This window comes from Taudactylus pleione, unplaced genomic scaffold, assembly GCF_031769625.1.
Source record: "Taudactylus pleione unplaced genomic scaffold, aTauple2 ptg000282l, whole genome shotgun sequence".
Lineage (NCBI taxonomy): Eukaryota > Metazoa > Chordata > Amphibia > Anura > Myobatrachidae > Taudactylus > Taudactylus pleione.
This window is the reverse complement of record NW_028284684.1, coordinates 16239291-16257042: the sequence shown is the minus strand read 5'-3', so window position 1 is coordinate 16257042 and position 17752 is coordinate 16239291. Positions and strand designations below refer to the sequence as shown.

Sequence of the window (17752 nt, the reverse complement as noted above, 5' to 3'; positions counted from 1 at the left end):
GGCTGAGAGGCGAGGGAGAAAATGACTACACTGAGTGGCCTGACCAGTCAGTGACAAGCAGCCAGGTGATATGTGAGGGAGGGGGATAATGATGATGGGCCACGAGGTGATAGGAGGGGGTGATGTGAGCGCTGTAATGATTATGGGGTGGTGATGTGAGGAGGGTAATGACGGAGGGTTATGTGAGCTACGTAATGATGAGTGAGGGGGGTGATTTCAGGAGGTAATAATGAGGGGAGCAATGTGAGGAGGGTAAAAATGATGAGGGCAATGTAAGGATGATAATGATGAGAGGGTAATGTGAGGAGGATAAGGAAGAGGGGGGGATGAGAGGGTGATATGAGCTGGGTAATTATAAGGAAGGAGGGTGACACTGAGGGAAGCAGCTCTGCCGGCCAGCATGCAAGGTGAGTCATCAGTGGGGGGGGGGGGGGGGGGGGGGTAATTTGTGGCTTGGAGGGTGCCCCACAACTTAGTTGCCCTGGGTCCCCCACGAGCCTCAATCCGACCCTGCCAACAAAGGCACGAAGCCTTTGGGTTCATCCGGCGCTGAATTTTTGACTGTTGATGCAGCGATGTTTATAAACCCTGTCCATATTCTGCAGTGTTTTGTACTTTGAGTCTCTTTTTTTTGTTGTTTAATATTACTTTTCTTTTTATGTACTTTGTAAGGCGCTGCAGACCCCTTGTGACCATATAAATAAAGGATAACAAGAATAATAATTAATAAAGACATATTAGCAATGACTGAGGTGTATACACTTTAAAGCGTATTAACTCACTCAGCTTTTTAAAACCATGTTCACCTCATTTGTGAATTTCATGTTTAGGAGAGGAAGTTTCCATCTGTTACAAATGTGCTGCATCCTACTTTGGACACTGATCACGGGGAATTAGATGCATTAGATGAGACAGGTTGAGTCCTGGAATCGGTTTGCACTGTAGTTAAAGAAAATTGTTAAACACTCTGAAAAGATAAACACCACCACTAACTCAGTGTGAGTACATTGTCTTATTAAGTTCCATCAGACATACACATATATCTGCATTATTTTACGTGCTGCCTGTAGGGTAAAGGCATTGTTATACAGTGTACAGAATAGAGTATTACGTGTTACCAGCCTTATACTGCTTGTTGCTTGCCAGACTAATATTGCTGTGTTATTTAGTAGAATTGTACAAGTGGCAATGCTGTGCTTTATTTTATAGCATAGCCACTATTAGATGGAAGATTTGGAGCAAGCTTTACATAGGTTCATATATCACCATAGCACTTATTCATTGTGTAACTTGCATTAAGGATTGTAGGACAGCAGATTATTTTTTCTCAGCAGAAAGTCTGTTCACATTTGGCATGCAGGGCAATTCAAAATAATAGGAAAATGGAAAAAAAAAATCAAATCTACAGTTTGTATTTATCTTGGTCACACAGTGCATAAAAAGCAACATATTTGTTTTAACATTGTGTTTAGTTGGATATATTTAAATAGTTCTGTCAGTTCCTGAGTGCTTCCTAACAACTTTGCTTGCATTAACCTGATCCACTGCTAATGTTTCAACTTCTGGCTGGGGCACAAGCTGGCTCTGGACAGTGGTTGCATGTGGAATCCTATGTGCGACCCCGATGTGGGCTTTCTGCTTCTTCTCTTTAGCTGGACTACTTGAATCAGAGCGAATAGGAGGTATAACAAGTGGCCGCTCTTTGATGATCTGTGTGTCCACCGACTGTCTCGCCAATAAAAATGGAGTTGGGTCAGGCATAGCGTCCACAGGCTCACGCAACATTATCTTACGCCCATCTGCCCCAAGCCTGTAGACCTCGGCAAAGTCAGCATTTAGTGGTGTGGACAGACTCTTTTTCATTCTTCTTCTTGGCGTCTCAGGTAGCTTTTCCTTTGGGGGAGATGGCTTATAGCTGGACATTACTGGGCTCCCAGGAGGAGCGACCTCAGGGGCCCCGCTTGAACTGAGCAACTTCTTTTTGGTTGCGTGCAGCTGAGATGTAAGGTATGCAATAGTGCTGGCTCTCTGCTCCAGTTCGCTGGACAACATGTTTAATTTATGGCTTTTAACTTTTAGTTCTTCTAAATATTTTTTCTCCCTTTCCTTTATTGTATTTTCCAGCACTATTATCATTGCATTTTTCTGCTCTAACTCCATTAACAGCTCCTTGTTCTCTTTTTCTTTGTCTTTCAGTTGAGCTTCCAGCTCCTCACAGTTCCTCCTTAGCTCACTGCTTCTTGAAGTACTATCCCCTGCGGAAAAAAATGATTATTAAAGGTTATGTTTCCTTATTAAGGCAGATGTCATATTTCTTTAGTTTGGGGTTATAAACAATCCAAAATTGTGAAAGCAATTTAAACCATAGATTTGAAGCACATATTGTAGGGATTATATAGTACAGTGGTTCTCAGGGCCCCACACAGTTCACATTCTCCAAGTCACCCAGCAGGTGCACTGGTGTATTCATTACTCACTGACACATTTTAAATACTCCATAGGTGGAGCCAAGTTTTTCACCTGAGATACTGTGAGGAGACCTGGAAAACATTCAATGTGGATTTTTTTCTAATGAGAACAGTGATGCAGGTCCCCAGGTGTCGGCCCAGTGGTGTAACTATAAATTTTGCTACCCCATGCAAAAAAGTTTCTGACGCCCCCCCCCAAAAAAAAAACCCCCCACACAAAACACGTTTTTCTGCGCACACCTCTTGCACGTGCACCCCAGAAAAAGGTGAGTGGTTTCGTGATACAGTAAAGCCCCTTACTTATTATGCCTCACTAAGTTATGCCCCTTATAACACATTATGCCGCACTAAGTATTGCCCCTTATAACACATTATGTCACACTAATACCCCATTATAGGACATTGGGACAGATGTATTAAGCTTTGGAGAGTGATAAAGTGGAGGGTGATAAATGACCAGCCACTCAGCTCCTAACTGTCATGTTACAGGCTGTTTGAAAAATGACAGGAGCTGATTAATGTCACAGTAATGTCCCTTACACATTATGCCACATAGTAATAACACATTATGCCACACAGTGATGCCCCTTTTACATATTATGCCCCTTTCCCCTCCAGCAGCCTCAGGGCGTTGATTTGGAGTCGCACTGACAGCAACCCTTGAGACTAGAGACACAGCGTCGCCATCATTGTGGTACCGATCACGAGCGAATCAGAGCTAACGGACTGGCACCTGCTGTTGATTGGCTGCCGTTCCGAAGCCTTGATGGCCTCGCGACCGGCGCCACATTAGAAGACGGCAGCACTGTGTTTATAGTCTCAGTGGTTGCTGCGGGCAGCTGTCTGGCAGTGCGACTCCAAATCAACACCCTGTCCCCCAGTTCCCCCAAGCCACCACAGGGTCTGTGGGGGGCCACTGTTACGCCATTCTTTTGGCCTAACCTGAATAATAGTAAATAGTCTCCTGCTCCATTCCTTTCCTCTGGAACTCATTCATTCACTCACTCACCCACTCTCTCGCCAAGTCACACTATCTACCAGTCATGCCAGCTTCAGATGTGCTCTCAAAACAGCTTTTCATCAAAATCTACCATCCCTCCTCATAAATCTCCACTGTAATCTGCTACCTTGCCTTGACCTACTCTTCTCCCCAGTTCTTCCAGGGGCGCCGAGAGGGGGTTTGGTACGGGATGCTGGTGCTTGGGATCCTGACAGGGTTAGAATACCGACACTTGTCGGTCAGTATTCTAACCCTCCCCCTCTCCCTACTCTAACCCTCCCTCCCCAGTGCCTGACCCTAACCTCGTCCCCAGTGCCTAAATCTAATATCCCCCTCCCCGCACCCTAAACCTAACTCTCCCCCCTTAGTGCCTAACCCTAATCCTCCCCCCTTAGTGCCTATCCCTAACCCTTCCCTTAGTGCCTAACAACTAGCCCCAGCCCTGCTCCTAACCACAGGGATGCCAGCGCCAGGATTCTGACAGATGTCCGGATTCCTGGGCTGGCATTCTAAGCGCCAGGATTCTGACTGTTGGGATTTTAACCGGATTCCCCGAGAGGGGAGGGGAAGCGGGTATTACTCGAGCCCAAGGTTACTAGAGGAGCCAGATGGGAGTCCATATCTGCCACTCCCACCCTCCTCCCCCTTCCTGTCGGCGGCAGCAGCAGCTTCCGGTACACACTGCTGTGTGCTGGTAAAATAAATTGCTTTCTATAATTATTTCACTGCTATTACAAATTGCAAATTTAAAACAAATTAAAAGCACAAAATATTTTTCTTTGGGACAGTAATATACATATATACTGTTATCCAATATTTATTTGCATTTATTTAGGGTACAGGCTGATTTCCCCGATTTTTACAAAAATTTGCCCAGGTATTTCAGGAAAATATTATTATTGAGCCCAAATGTTTTCAATTGGATAGCGTGAGAACCGGGAGCATGCTTAGCCACGTTAATCAGAAATTGAGTTTTGCAGCAAAAATCTTGCAGAAAATGTAATATGCCACTATATCTTTTCACAATCCTGGCTGCTGTGGTGTCACTTATTACTGATGTACCCCCTGCCCAAACAGATATGTTCCTCTTGTTGTAAATATGACACATTATTAATGTCATTTAAAAATATCTGGGATTTTGTCTCCTTTCTTTTATGCAAACTCTGTAGAATTTTTTTTATTCTCATTTTATATATATTGACCAGACTGTAATTTAATTATAAATTTAAATTATATTCTACTTTTATTTGCTTTTAATTTAGTTGTAACAATTTTCTGTGTTGATGTTGTAGCTTGATGTTTCTGTAACTTTTTTTATACACTGCAACAAGATCGATTTATTATAGTGTTATATGTGAATAATATTTTAATGTCCAAATGTCTTTATATGAACATCACTCTACATATATCATATTACATTTTATCCATAGATCGTTAAAAGAGTTTCATTACTTAGCTACTGATTTTGGGTCTAATTCAGAGATGGACAGTTTTGCACAGCTGCATCAATACTGCCCAGTAAATTGGAAATGCAACAGGATGCAGTTGCGTAACTAGGGGGAGTCGAGCAGGGCACGTGCCCTGGGCGCCGTCGGACCGGCTGGCCAGGTAGTGTAGTGAGCGGTCCGCACTGCACAGTAACAAACACATTGCCACTGGCACCAGGTAGTACACTCCATACTACCCGGCGGCGGTGTGTTTGTTTTAGCAGACAATGAGAGTCAGAAAGACTCTCATTGGCAGCCGCACCCACGGCCAGAGTCGGGCTGGAGAGTACTCATGAGCTCCGTCTTCCACAGTGGGTGTTGGGAGAGACGTCATGATGTCTCTCCCATAGTGCCAAGCGGGAGGACGGAGGAACGGACGGCAGCGGGAGCGGGGATTCAGGTAAGTGTTGGGAGTTTTTTTGTGTGTGTCTTTGTTCTATATATGTAAGGGTCACTGCATAGGGGGGACCATTACTGTGGAGCACTGCATAGGGGAGGAACTACTGGGGGGCACTGCATAGGGGGGCTACTACTGGGGGGTCTGCATAGGGGGGCCATTACTGGGGGGCTTTGCATTGGGGGGGAATCACTACTGGGGGCACTGCATTGGGGGGGACCACTACTGAGGCACTGCACAGGTGGGACCACTACTGGAGGGCACTGTATAGGGGGACCACTACTGGGGGCAATGTATAAGAGGCACTACTGGGGGACGCTGCATAGGGGAGGTCAACTACTGGGTGACGCTGCATAGGGGAGGTCCACTACTGGGGGCACTGTATAAGGATGCACCGTTTTTTAACTTGCCCTTGGCTCCAAATACCCTAGTTACGCCACTGACAGGAGGTATCTATACAGGGCGTATGTTCATTCCAGGAGTCTGGAGACCAGATTGTTGTTGGCGCCCACCCTCCGCACACATTCACTACTAACACCCCAGTCCCAGCAGCATTCACACACAGTCCCCCTAAACCACATTTACTACCAACATCACAGAAGCACCTAATCACGCAATTTCCATCCCCCTGCATTCACTTCCAACACCTCAGCAGCATCCAGACACCCCCTCCCACCTTCACATTCACGTTCAACACCACAGCAGCATCCAAACACACACTCTCCTCCCACTACATTCACTGCCAACACCTCATCAGCACTCAGACACCTCCCCCACACAAACACACCTGCATTCACTACTAACAATCTACAGATGTGTCGCGCCAAAAAGAGCATCTGCTAGCGCCATGACCTTTTTTATGTCTTTTGTTGTCGAAAATGCATCTAAGTTGCAATGCGATACGACTAGGATGCACCAGCAGACTGCTTTTTAACTTTATATACAAGTGTTGCATATCAAATTAAATGCATATCTGTGTGGGAATGAGTCCCTTAATCTGTATACAAAGTGCTACAATATAGCCGCCGTGGCTTGTTTCAATCCAAGTTCTGTTGTGCTTCATAAACAGACTCAGGTGCACACAATTGTACAAGTGTTGCATATATCAAATTAATCAGCACAGACTGCTGGTGTGTCATAGTTGCTTTGCAGCGACTAAGACACATTTTTGTCAAAAAAAGATGGCAGACGCTAGCAGAGTTGCACGGATCCTGATGTTAGATGTATGGGGACACATCTGTAACAGCACCCAGACACATACTCTCTACCCTGCATTCACTGCCAACACTACAGCAGCACCCAAACACACACTTTTCTCACCCCACCCCCACATTCACTTCCAAACTAGCAGCAACTAGACACACCCTCCCACCTACATTCAAAATCAACACTCCAGCAGCACTCATACACACACCCTCCCCCCTGCTTTTACTACTAACAACCTAGAAGCACCCAGGCGCACACTTTCCTCCCCCTCTCTGCATTTACTGCCAACACTATAGCACCCAGACACACACTCTCCCTCTGCATTTACTGCTAACACTACTGCAGAACCCAGACACACTTTCCACATCCCTTTCGCATTCACCACTAGCACCCAGACACACACCCTCCCCCCTGCATTCACTGACAACATCACATCAGTACCCAGACACACCCCCCCCTGCATTCACTGACAACATCACATCAGTACCCAGACACACCCCCCCCCCTGCATTCACTGACAACATCACATCAGCACCCAGACACACCCCCCCCCCTGCATTCACTGCCAACATCACATCAGTACCCAGACACACCCTCCCCCCTGCATTCACTGACAACATCACATCAGTACCCAGACACACCCCCCCCCCCTGCATTCACTGCCAACATCACATCAGCACCCAGACACACACCCCCCCCCCCTGCATTCACTGACAACATCACATCAGTACCCAGACACACCCCCCCCCCTGCATTCACTGCCAACATCACATCAGTACCCAGACACACCCCCCCCCCTGCATTCACTGACATCATCACATCAGCACCCAGACACCCCCCCCCCCCTGCATTCACTGCCAACATCACATCAGTACCCAGACACACCCCCTCCTCCCCTGCATTCACTGACAACATCACATCAGTACCCAGACACACCCCCCCCCCCCCTGCATTCACTGACAACATCACATCAGTACCCAGACACACCCCCTCCTCCCCTGCATTCACTGACAACATCACATCAGTACCCAGACACACACCCCCCCCCCCTGCATTCACTGACAACATCACATCAGTACCCAGACACACCCCCTCCTCCCCTGCATTCACTACTAAGTTCTAACACCCTAGAAGCACCCAGGCACACTCTCTCCCCCTCTGCAAACACTCCAGCATCACCCACACATCTCCTCACCCCATTCACTGCCAACACCCCAGCAACACCTAGATACACACCCACCCCCTGCATTCACTACTAATACCCTAGCAGCGCCCAGATACACACCCTCCTTCCAGAATTAACTACCAATACTCCAGCACAATCACTACCTGTTGCTGTTCAGGGCCTTCCATTCTGTGTGAGGGGGAAGAACCAACAAAGAGGAAGGGGCCATGCACTCCAGCCTGTGTCCTGACCCTTTTATGTACATTGGTGTGGAATCATTAGTGTGTTGCCACAAAAAAACAAGTCCACACTAGAATTGTTGGAATCCTAAAATGCATGCAGGTATCAATGTGACCTGTAAGTCACTGCTATAAAGGAGCATAGAGGAGAAATGCAACAGAGGGTCTCTGCTTGTCTATATTCCGGTTAATCTCCGTTTGTATGCCCAAGACCCTTCACTGATGCAACGCTACCTGCAGGGTATATCAGCAATAGGTATTTCAACCACGTAACATCAGTACCTGCATGCTATACAGGTATTCTACCACTGGGGTAATGGTGTCTAATAATGAGAGTGAATTTTATCTTTGTCATTAATAGAGCAGCACCTCTAACTCGTGTTGATAAATGCAAACATGATATGAAAAGTAAAAATACATGTAATGGATTACTTATGAACTTTTATTCAGAGCTATGTACAGCTTTCAGAATTTCGAGCCTAACATTGGCCTGACTAGCTGAGTCTCCATGATGTCTGTAGTCTTTGCTTTGTTCTGAGAACGGAACTTGGCGAGAAGATCCGTGCCAAAACCAAACCACTCGTCTCTGGTTTTCTTTGGGACAAATGTATAATGCCTTAACCACTTCACTGAGTAATATTTTTTTCAAAAACTGCTCAGAAATTGTCAGGTTTTTTTATGATTGAATTAGGTCAAGAAAAATCTATCTATAACTTGTCAACACAATTTATTAAAAATTATATATATATTTGGAAACACAACATTAACATAGAGTTTAATATCAATCAACAATATATTGGCCCATCGATGATCAGAGCATTGTGACATTGTATTAAGACTTTACATTTCCCCGGTGGCTGCTCCTCTCTACAGGCACCAGGCAGGGCCGTAGAGAGCTGTGCCGGGCCCGGGTACTGTATTGGGCATGGCCTAATCATGCAGGCATGGCCACACTCCCTAAAAAAAAAAAATATATATAAATATTAATAGTGGCGCCACGAAGCAGTGCCACACAGGGGTGGTGCCGTGCGCCCCTCGGCCAGAGCCAGATCCAAGAGGATCAGTGCGATCGCTACGCCCTCTCCTACCACACACCAGGTGCAGGCAGACGAGACTGCTGTTGAGCTCAGTGGCAGCAGCAGCCTCCCTGAAGCCATCACAGCCCAGCACACAGCAGCGTATGCTGGGATGGGAAGAAAGGCTGCTGTCATTGTCACAGCCGATTGCGAGTAACATGCATTTTTGAACAACAAAGACACTCAGCGCAAGCAGTGTCCCACGGGACTTGACGGCTCACTCGCGCCAGGCATCTAGTGCCACATGGCGTATTGAGGCTAGGTGTATGAGGACACATCTGTATATTGTTGAGGTAAGACACTTTAAACCCTTGGCTATACAAGTAGTCATTATTTATTATCCTGGATAACATGACTTGGCCTAAGGAAGCGCCTCATACTGATAGGGACATAAAAGAACATCATTTTAGTGAAAATGGGAATATGCAGATGAGCATGCTCCATATCAGTCTCATTCTGCAAGCCAATTGGGCATTCTACATTCATGATGAATACATTTTAACAATTAAAACTCTTCTGCTTATGTAAATACAGTACTGAGAATTTTAGGCTACAAGATCGCACAAAACTCCCTGATGTTTGGCAAACTAGAAATAGTATTGATTACATTTCCTTTCTCTGTTGATCATTATGCACATCCTTCATTACTAATTTATTAAAAAAAAAAAAATCTTAACCCCATGAGACCAGTTTGGACTCTTTAGTTCTGGGTTCTCTGAAATGAATGAAACAATCCTGACTTGGATGTGAGCAGAAGTCTAAGTATCTAGTGATATCTGTAGCAGTGCACATCTGTCTGCAATTCTTCAATACTACACAAACCAAAGTCTCAAGTGCATCATCTTCAGCAAACTGGTTGGGCCGCATCCTTGCATAAAGTCATCTATTTGCACTGTTGCTATATTACAAAATGCCATACTCTGTCCTCCCTTACAGATAGGTCTCTGGAAATATAGCCTGGTTCCCTGGCCTGTAGTGTCTTGCTTCTTTCAGCTGAGTTTGACCAAATTAAAGTGACTGATCCACCATAGTGTTGAATAGTAAATCTCCCTCAAATTGTACAATACCTCACAGAAGTTGTGTTTGCAGCAGCAACAAGTGTGCTCTTACTGTACAATAGATTTACCCAATAACTTCAAAGAATGTCCAATGAGGCTTCTATCATAAAACATTAGAGGCTGCACTAAATGTAGACCATCAATAATATCTTATTTGTTACTGGCACCACTAGTCTACAAGCAACTCGTGCTGCAATATAGGCGCTCTCTCTCTCCCGTTATTTCTGATGCCTTTCCATAGGGGCCTTTTTGGGAGATAAAGGTTAGTGACAAACATCTTAAAACTTGTGTAATAAATGCATCCACCCTAAGGGCTGAAATGTATCTTTTGATCCCTCTAAGCATAGGGGACATATTTATAAAATTGTGCATTCATTATTTTTTTTAAACAGGAACCATCCACTCCACTTATTCTGCAGACTTTCCTTGTCATTAGGTGCAGTTGGCTTCTCATTCAGATAGTGTCTAAGAACATTAAATATTTGTGGCATATTTTGCTCCCAACACAGAGATTTTTCAAGATCTTGAAAAAGCTACATGTTGGGAGTGAAACGCGTGATTGGGATACTACAATTGCTTCTGAATTCTTGATATCATCCACCACTACGAGCTGCTTTTGGATTCTCCCAGACAGTAGTGTGAGACTGCTAGCTGCATATACATATGCGGCTTAAGGAGGTGCTAGAAGCGTCAGCGGCAGGCTATAAGATGCCAGGATCTTCATACGGTGAAAAGACAGCAGCTGACCGTAGTCTACACACAGCGTGACGAACCAGGACCCGACGTCGCTGCACTCTCCAACAGGTGAGTTTGCTAGCTACACCCCGACCAGCCAAGTTTTACCTGTCCGAGGGGTGACAACTGATTCAAGTTAATAGCATGGCTGCGACCAGACCACCAATATTATCGTGCTTATTCACAGCTAAACCACAAACTATTGACTTTGTTTACATATTGCTACAACTTTTAGAGGATACATAGTGGTTGTGCTGTAGAAGGGTTAACATGGCGCACTATAAGAACACTTTTGCTGGAGTCAGCAGGACATAATGCGGGAAGATATTTTTGGACACAACAGTTATACTACAGGTATTACCCTGGAACCAATACTATTAAATCAAAATACACTGTTGGATTTATTTTGGATAAAAAGTTTTAGTGAGAATAATCAAGCTCATTTACTAAGTACTGCAATTGGAATTTAGGTGGCCACCAAACATATCATGTAAGCCTTGAGATTGCAATTGGACTGAGAAATCGTTATTTTATCCCCTATTGGATGATTGTTTATGTGTTTCAAAAATATTATTATATGTGATAGCTACTTACAGGTAGCAATTTGCTAGTCAGTGGTATTATACCTGATACATTTTATCCTTTTACAGTTGTCTTTGTGAATAAATACAGTGTAAAATGTACAGAAGCCTTGTGATTTTTGGATCATTCAAGTATATTATTTTAGCAATAGCGCGGTCTATCCATGCAAGTGTTGTTTCCTCTATATATGTGTCAGATATGCAACTGACACTTAGTCCAGCTGCATTGCGCTAAATTAGTTATACAGAACCTTCCAATTTACAACATAAGTGAGTTTATCCAATGTTTTTATTCAGCATATATGTAACACCAAATTAATAAAATATATATATTTTTTATATAATCCTCCTAAGCGCCAGGAATATTGAAACAATCAGGTCACACTGACGCTTCAATAAGAATTAGTTTTAACTCTGAGCACATAGCAGGGATGGGCTCCTTTTGGAGCACCCTGCGGTGCTTGTTAATGCATCTCGGTGTTATGATCGCATACTGCAATGCGATCATGGGGACTAATATAGCGCCCAGATGGCATTGAGAATGTGATCATTGATAAACGGGCCCCTAAATTTCTTCATGTCATAGTTATAGTCTAATCAGGATAATTAGAAAAATAATATCTTAATGTGGTCATCATCAATCCTATAATCTGAAGTTACTTTAGATAAACCTGGTTTACATCAATTCACATTGTGTAAGAAAGTACGAGTTCTGACACTGTACTTACATATTTATTCTATATACCCTGTTGTCACACAAGAGTAATTAGCCCATGTTATTGCCTAGTTAATCATTATACAGATGTGTCCACATACATCTTACTTCCTTGCGCTTTAAACATCCCTTCTTGTCGCGCCATGCTGTGGTGTGACTGTAGCGCTGAGCCTGTTTTGTGCAACTTTTTACCTTCAAATGCGTCTTAATCACAAATAGATGTGCATAGGACACACCAGCAGCTTCTGATTAAAATGATATGCAGCATGCCTCTATTCTGTGTATGACTGCGGCTGTAGCTGCACACGAAATGCTACGTTGCAGTGTCAGTGGCTGTGATACTGTAACGTAGCATTTCGTATGCATACAGCCGCAGTCCTACACAGAATAGAGGCATGTCACATATCATTTTAATCAGCAGAAGCTGCTTGTGCATCCTATTTGCATCACTTTGCGAATAAGGCACATTTGAAGTTGCACAAGAAGATGCTTGTTTAATGCGACTTGTAGCGCACAGAGGCAAGATGTGTGTAGATACATCTGTACTCTGAATTTGGGTCACTCCAAGATCAGTGTTTAACCCTTAATGGAAACTCTATAGGACACAGTAATTCCCCTTTCATAGTGCCAGCATTAACCTGGGTTATTTCACATGAACGCACAGCAACCCGGGATATTGCTCAGTGTTGAAATAACCCGGTCGAGCGACCCGGCATTTTAACCCGGGTAACAAGCAGGGTTGAACACGAGTTTAACCCGGCTTGCAGTGCAGTGTGAACGTGCGACCCGTTCACAGCATAGGAAGAGCCGGCACTTGGAGATGATCTCATCTCCAAGCGCCGGCTAGGCACGTGACAGCGGTGACGTCATCAACCGACATCGAATGGTTGCCAGGCTTTTGACATCAAATCCAGCAATGCAATGGCAACTAGCCACTGCATCGCAACTATAAAATATAAACATCGCGAAGGGGCAGAGCCTCTGTGACAGGGGGTGGAGCCTCATCATACCCCTTCCCATCCACGTCACTGTGGGGGCATGCCCAGCACTATCCAAGTTGCACTGCCCCTAGGCTTCCCCTACACCAGTGTTGGCTAACCTTGACACTCCAGCTGTTGTGGAACTATATATCCCAGCATGCCCTGCCACAGTTTTAGCATGCCCTAATAGCAAAACTGTAGCAGTGCATACTGGGTTATGTAGTTCCATAACAGCTGGAGTGTCAAGGTTAGCCAACACTGCCCTACACTGAAAATAAGTGCCATGCGCACGGCATCTATTCTCCTGCTTCTCACCCGCTGCTCCTTCCCCCCCACAGCCAGCCATCGGATGGGCATCGGAAAGCTGCATCCAATTGCTGGCAACCACCGAATTCCTGGTATTCGATGGATAGAGTACTTCCATCGAATCGGAAACATCAATGGTTGCTAACCATCGGCTTCCAATGTCCACCCCTAGCCACCAGTCTGAAAGGGGACTAAGCCATGTACAAAATCCAGGGTCGTCCCGGGTTTGCGGTGTTAAAGGGGTATAATACTTTCCATAGTCCATGATTATAAAGACTGTACATTTGTAACAGCTGTAATTAGCCAAATCACATGTATCTACTACATATAAAGGATACATACATAACCTATAGGCAGGGGTTAAAGTGGGCCGGAATGCGGCAGAACTGCGTTCTGTCACTTCTATTTGGAGACTAACCAGTTCCTCCGTCCTCCGGCCAACCTCAGCTCGTCGCCGCAGGGAGGCTTCATTTGCCGGGCACCCGCTAAAATTTTTGTTACCAGCGGGCAGCCGGCTCCTTCCCACAGTGCCAGCGGTAGCCGGAGTTCACTCCTGAGCTCCAGCTTCCGGCTCCCGCAGTGGGCAGTATGGGAGAAATGTCATGACTTCTCTCCCATAGTTCCGAGGAGCAGCCCGTCGGACGGCCGCGGGCGCAGGGCTTAAGGTAAGTATTGTGGGTTTTTTTACTACTACAGGGGGCACTACTAGAAAGGGCATTACTATCGGGGGCACTACTACAGGGGCTACTACTGTTGAGGCACTACTACAGGGGGCATTACTATTGGGGGAATTACTATTGGTTGCACTACTACAGGAGGCATTACTATTAAGAGCATTACTATTAGGGGCACTACTAAAGGGAGCATTACTACTGGGGTCACTACTAGGGGCATTGCATAGGGGGTACTGCATAAGGGGCACCACTACTGTGGACACTGCATAAGGGGCACTACCACTACTGCGGGCATTGCATAAGGGGCACCACTACAGTGGACATTGCATAAGGGACACTACTGCTGGGGGCATTGTATAAGGGGCACTACTACTGTCGGCATTATGTGTATTAGGGGCACTACTGCTGTAAGCATTGTGTATAAGGGGCACTACTGTGGGCATTGTGGAAAAGGGACACTACTGTGTGTCATAACATGAATAAGGGACACTACTATGTGGTGTAATGTGAATCAGGGGCACTATGTCCGGTGTAATGTGGATAAGATTGTGCTACTGTGTGTCATGATTTGAATTGGGAATACTATTGTGTGAGTAACCACGCCCCTTTCTTTAGAGACCATGCCCCGTTTTTCAGTGCGCACTGTCCCTTTATTCAATAAGTACCGAGGGGGGAGGTGAGTTCCACCGCTTCTCTAGGACCACTTTAAGCACTGCCTATCGGAATACTGTATCTAACCAAGTAATCAATATTACTATCTCATAACGGGGAGCAGAGGCAGGAACTGGGATGGTGGTCATAGGGGGCGATTCAAATGTTTTGCTGGTGGCTTTTTTTTTTTAAGACGCACGGCGGAGCAATTCAAATGTTGCTCCATCAGGGCGCTATAGCCGCTGGCGCCGGCATTTCTGCTCGCACCCTTCCCATCGTCGCTGGGTACACATCATCTAATGTGTACCCAGCTTTAGACACTAATGTCTTTATCAGTTCAGACAAAGTGGCAATCTGATCCGATGAGGCTACACCCAGCTCTCAATCTGGCAAATTGATCCGATGAGCCTTCACCCGACCCTCAATCTGGCAAGATGAAGCTTGAACTAACTCTTAATCTGGAAAACTGATCCTATTTTATTAAATCTCTTCTGAAAAAAGTGGTCTATTATTTTTTGTGAATGTTCTGTATAGAAGTTTGTAACCCATTTTTTATGTTAGAATTAAAGGTGCCCACACACATACCGACTTGCTCCCAATCAGATGATGTACACGATTTCCCCTGAACTCTCCCCAGGCAGTCGTGGTCACGATTTGGAGTTAAAAATGTCCAATCTGACTTAAGATCTATCTTGCAGCCAATGCATTGTATCCCAGATTGGCTAATCTGCCCTACAGCACGGCAGATCTGAAGATCCAATGTACGACGAGCGGGGACGCGCATCGGCATCGTGATCATGTGTAGAAACTCACGATTTGGCCATTTTTTACATGATCTGTCGTCACGATTCGTCGAAATCGGCCAAATTGGATGAAAAGTCGGTATGTGTGTGGGCACCTTTAGATTTACATTTTTGACTATTTAATAGAGATCATAAAAGCAATTCAATGTTATTTAATATCAAAATTATCTTACAAATATTAATATTTCACAGCATACAAGTTAAATGATTTCTAAACCACTTTACAAACTTGTTTTCTATCAATTTGTGAATTAGATCAAGTCACAGACCAGACCAATTTTCTTTGGCAATCAGTTTTGAGACTTTTGTTTTTTCATGAGGACTTACGGGAAATGAAATGTGAAATGCATCCTACTTGTCTGTAAGATTTATTTTCCCTTTGCTGTACAATACAGTGATGGTTCAGTCCGCCACCATAAGGAATAAATTATTGATGGAACTGCAGCCCTGTATCCCTACGCAAGCTCAGATTTCAGTCTGCAAGCAGAACATGAAGGGCTCATGTGTTCAAGGACACTAATGGGCAGTAAATCAATAAGGAAAGGCCATTTGCTGTTCAATAGTCCTGTTTTTACTATTTATCCATCATATCAGCTGTTACAAGATTACATGAAATATTTATATTTGTCCTGTAATTCTCCTCTAAACCCACTGGGGACTGTGTGGATATACAGTATGACACAGGTGCAGCAAAGTACAGGCAATCAGCTGCCTAGTGACACTTAAAGGGGCAGCTGGGCTTAAAGATTATTTAAGGGCATATCACCAAGGTCGGACTGGCCCACAAGGGTACAGGGGAAACCCCCGGTGGGCCCCAGTGCCTGAGGGCTGACCCTTTCTTTAGGGATCATGTTCCAGACTGTGCAATTGAATGATACTGCACAGGACTATTGTGTACTTTCTACAATGTATTGCTGTTATTAATCTGGTACATTATCATGCATTCACTAGCAGTATTTACTATATATATATATATATATATATATATATATATATATATATATATATAGTCCATAAATATTGGGACATTGACAGAATTTTCAGATTTTGGCCTCTATTCACCACCACAATGGTTATGAAATGAAACAAACAAGATGTGCTTTAACTGCAGACTTTCAGATTTACTTTGAGGGTAATTACATCCAAATCGGGTGAACGGTGTGGGAATTACAACAGTTTCGATATGTGCCTCCCACTTTTTAAGGGGCCAAAAGTAATGGGACTATCAACTCAAAAGCTATTTCATGGACAGGTGTGGGCTATTCCCTCATTATTTCATTATCAATTAAGCAGGTAAAAGGTCTGGAGTTGATTCTCGGTGTGACATTTGCATTTGGAATCAGTTGCTGTCGACTCTCAATATGAGATCCAAAGAGCTGTCACTATCAGTGAAGCAAGCCATCATTAGGCTGAAAAATCAAAACAAACCCATCAGAGAGATAGCAAAAACATTAGATGTGGCCAAATCAACTGTTTGGAACATTCTTAAAAAGAAAGAATGCACCGGAGAGCTCAGCAACACCAAAAGACCCGGAAGACCATGGAAAACAACTGTGGTGGATGACAAAATAATTATTTCTCTGGTGAAGAAAAACCCCTTCACGACAGTTGGCCAAATCAAGAACACTCTCCAGGAGGTAGATGTATATATGTCAAAGTCAACAATGAAGAGAAGACTTCACAAGAGTGAATATAGAGGGTTCACCACAAACCATTGGTGAGCCACAAAAACAGGAAGACCAGATTAGAGTTTGCCAAACAACATCTAAAAAAGCCATTACAGTTCTGGAACAACATCCTATGGACAGATGAGACAAAGATCAACTTGTACCAGAGTGATGGGAAGAGAAGAGAAGGAAAGGAACTGCTCATGATCCAAAACATACCACCTCATCAGTGAAGCATGGTGGTGGTAGTGTCATGGCGTGGGCATGTATGGTTGCCAATGGAACTGGTTCCCCTGTATTTATTGATGATGTGACTGCTGACAAAAGCAGCAGAATTAATTCTGAAGTGTTTCGGGCAATATTATATGCTCATATTCAGTCAAATGCTTCAGAACTCATTGGACGGCGCTTCACAGTGCAGATGGACAATGACCCGAAGCATACTGCAAAAGCAACCAAAGAGTTTTTTAAGGCTAAAAAGTGGAATGTTATGCAATGGCAATCCCCTGACCTGAATCCGATTGAGCATGCATTTCACTTTATG

At 44.4% G+C, this 17752-nt stretch overlaps 1 protein-coding gene across 5 annotated transcripts in view; it reads right to left on the bottom strand.

The window, feature by feature from the left end:
- Positions 1 to 457: 457 nt before the first annotated feature.
- CCDC92 (coiled-coil domain containing 92) overlaps positions 458 to 17752 on the bottom strand; it is a 66007-nt gene continuing 48712 nt past the window's right edge. For all 5 annotated transcript variants that reach the window (XM_088482169.1, XM_088482173.1, XM_088482174.1 and 2 more), the window contains exon 4: positions 458 to 2255. In XM_088482169.1, coding sequence (XP_088338295.1) covers positions 1483 to 2255 — 773 coding nt within the window. In that variant the 3' untranslated portion in view covers positions 458 to 1482. The remainder of the gene's footprint in view (positions 2256 to 17752) is intronic.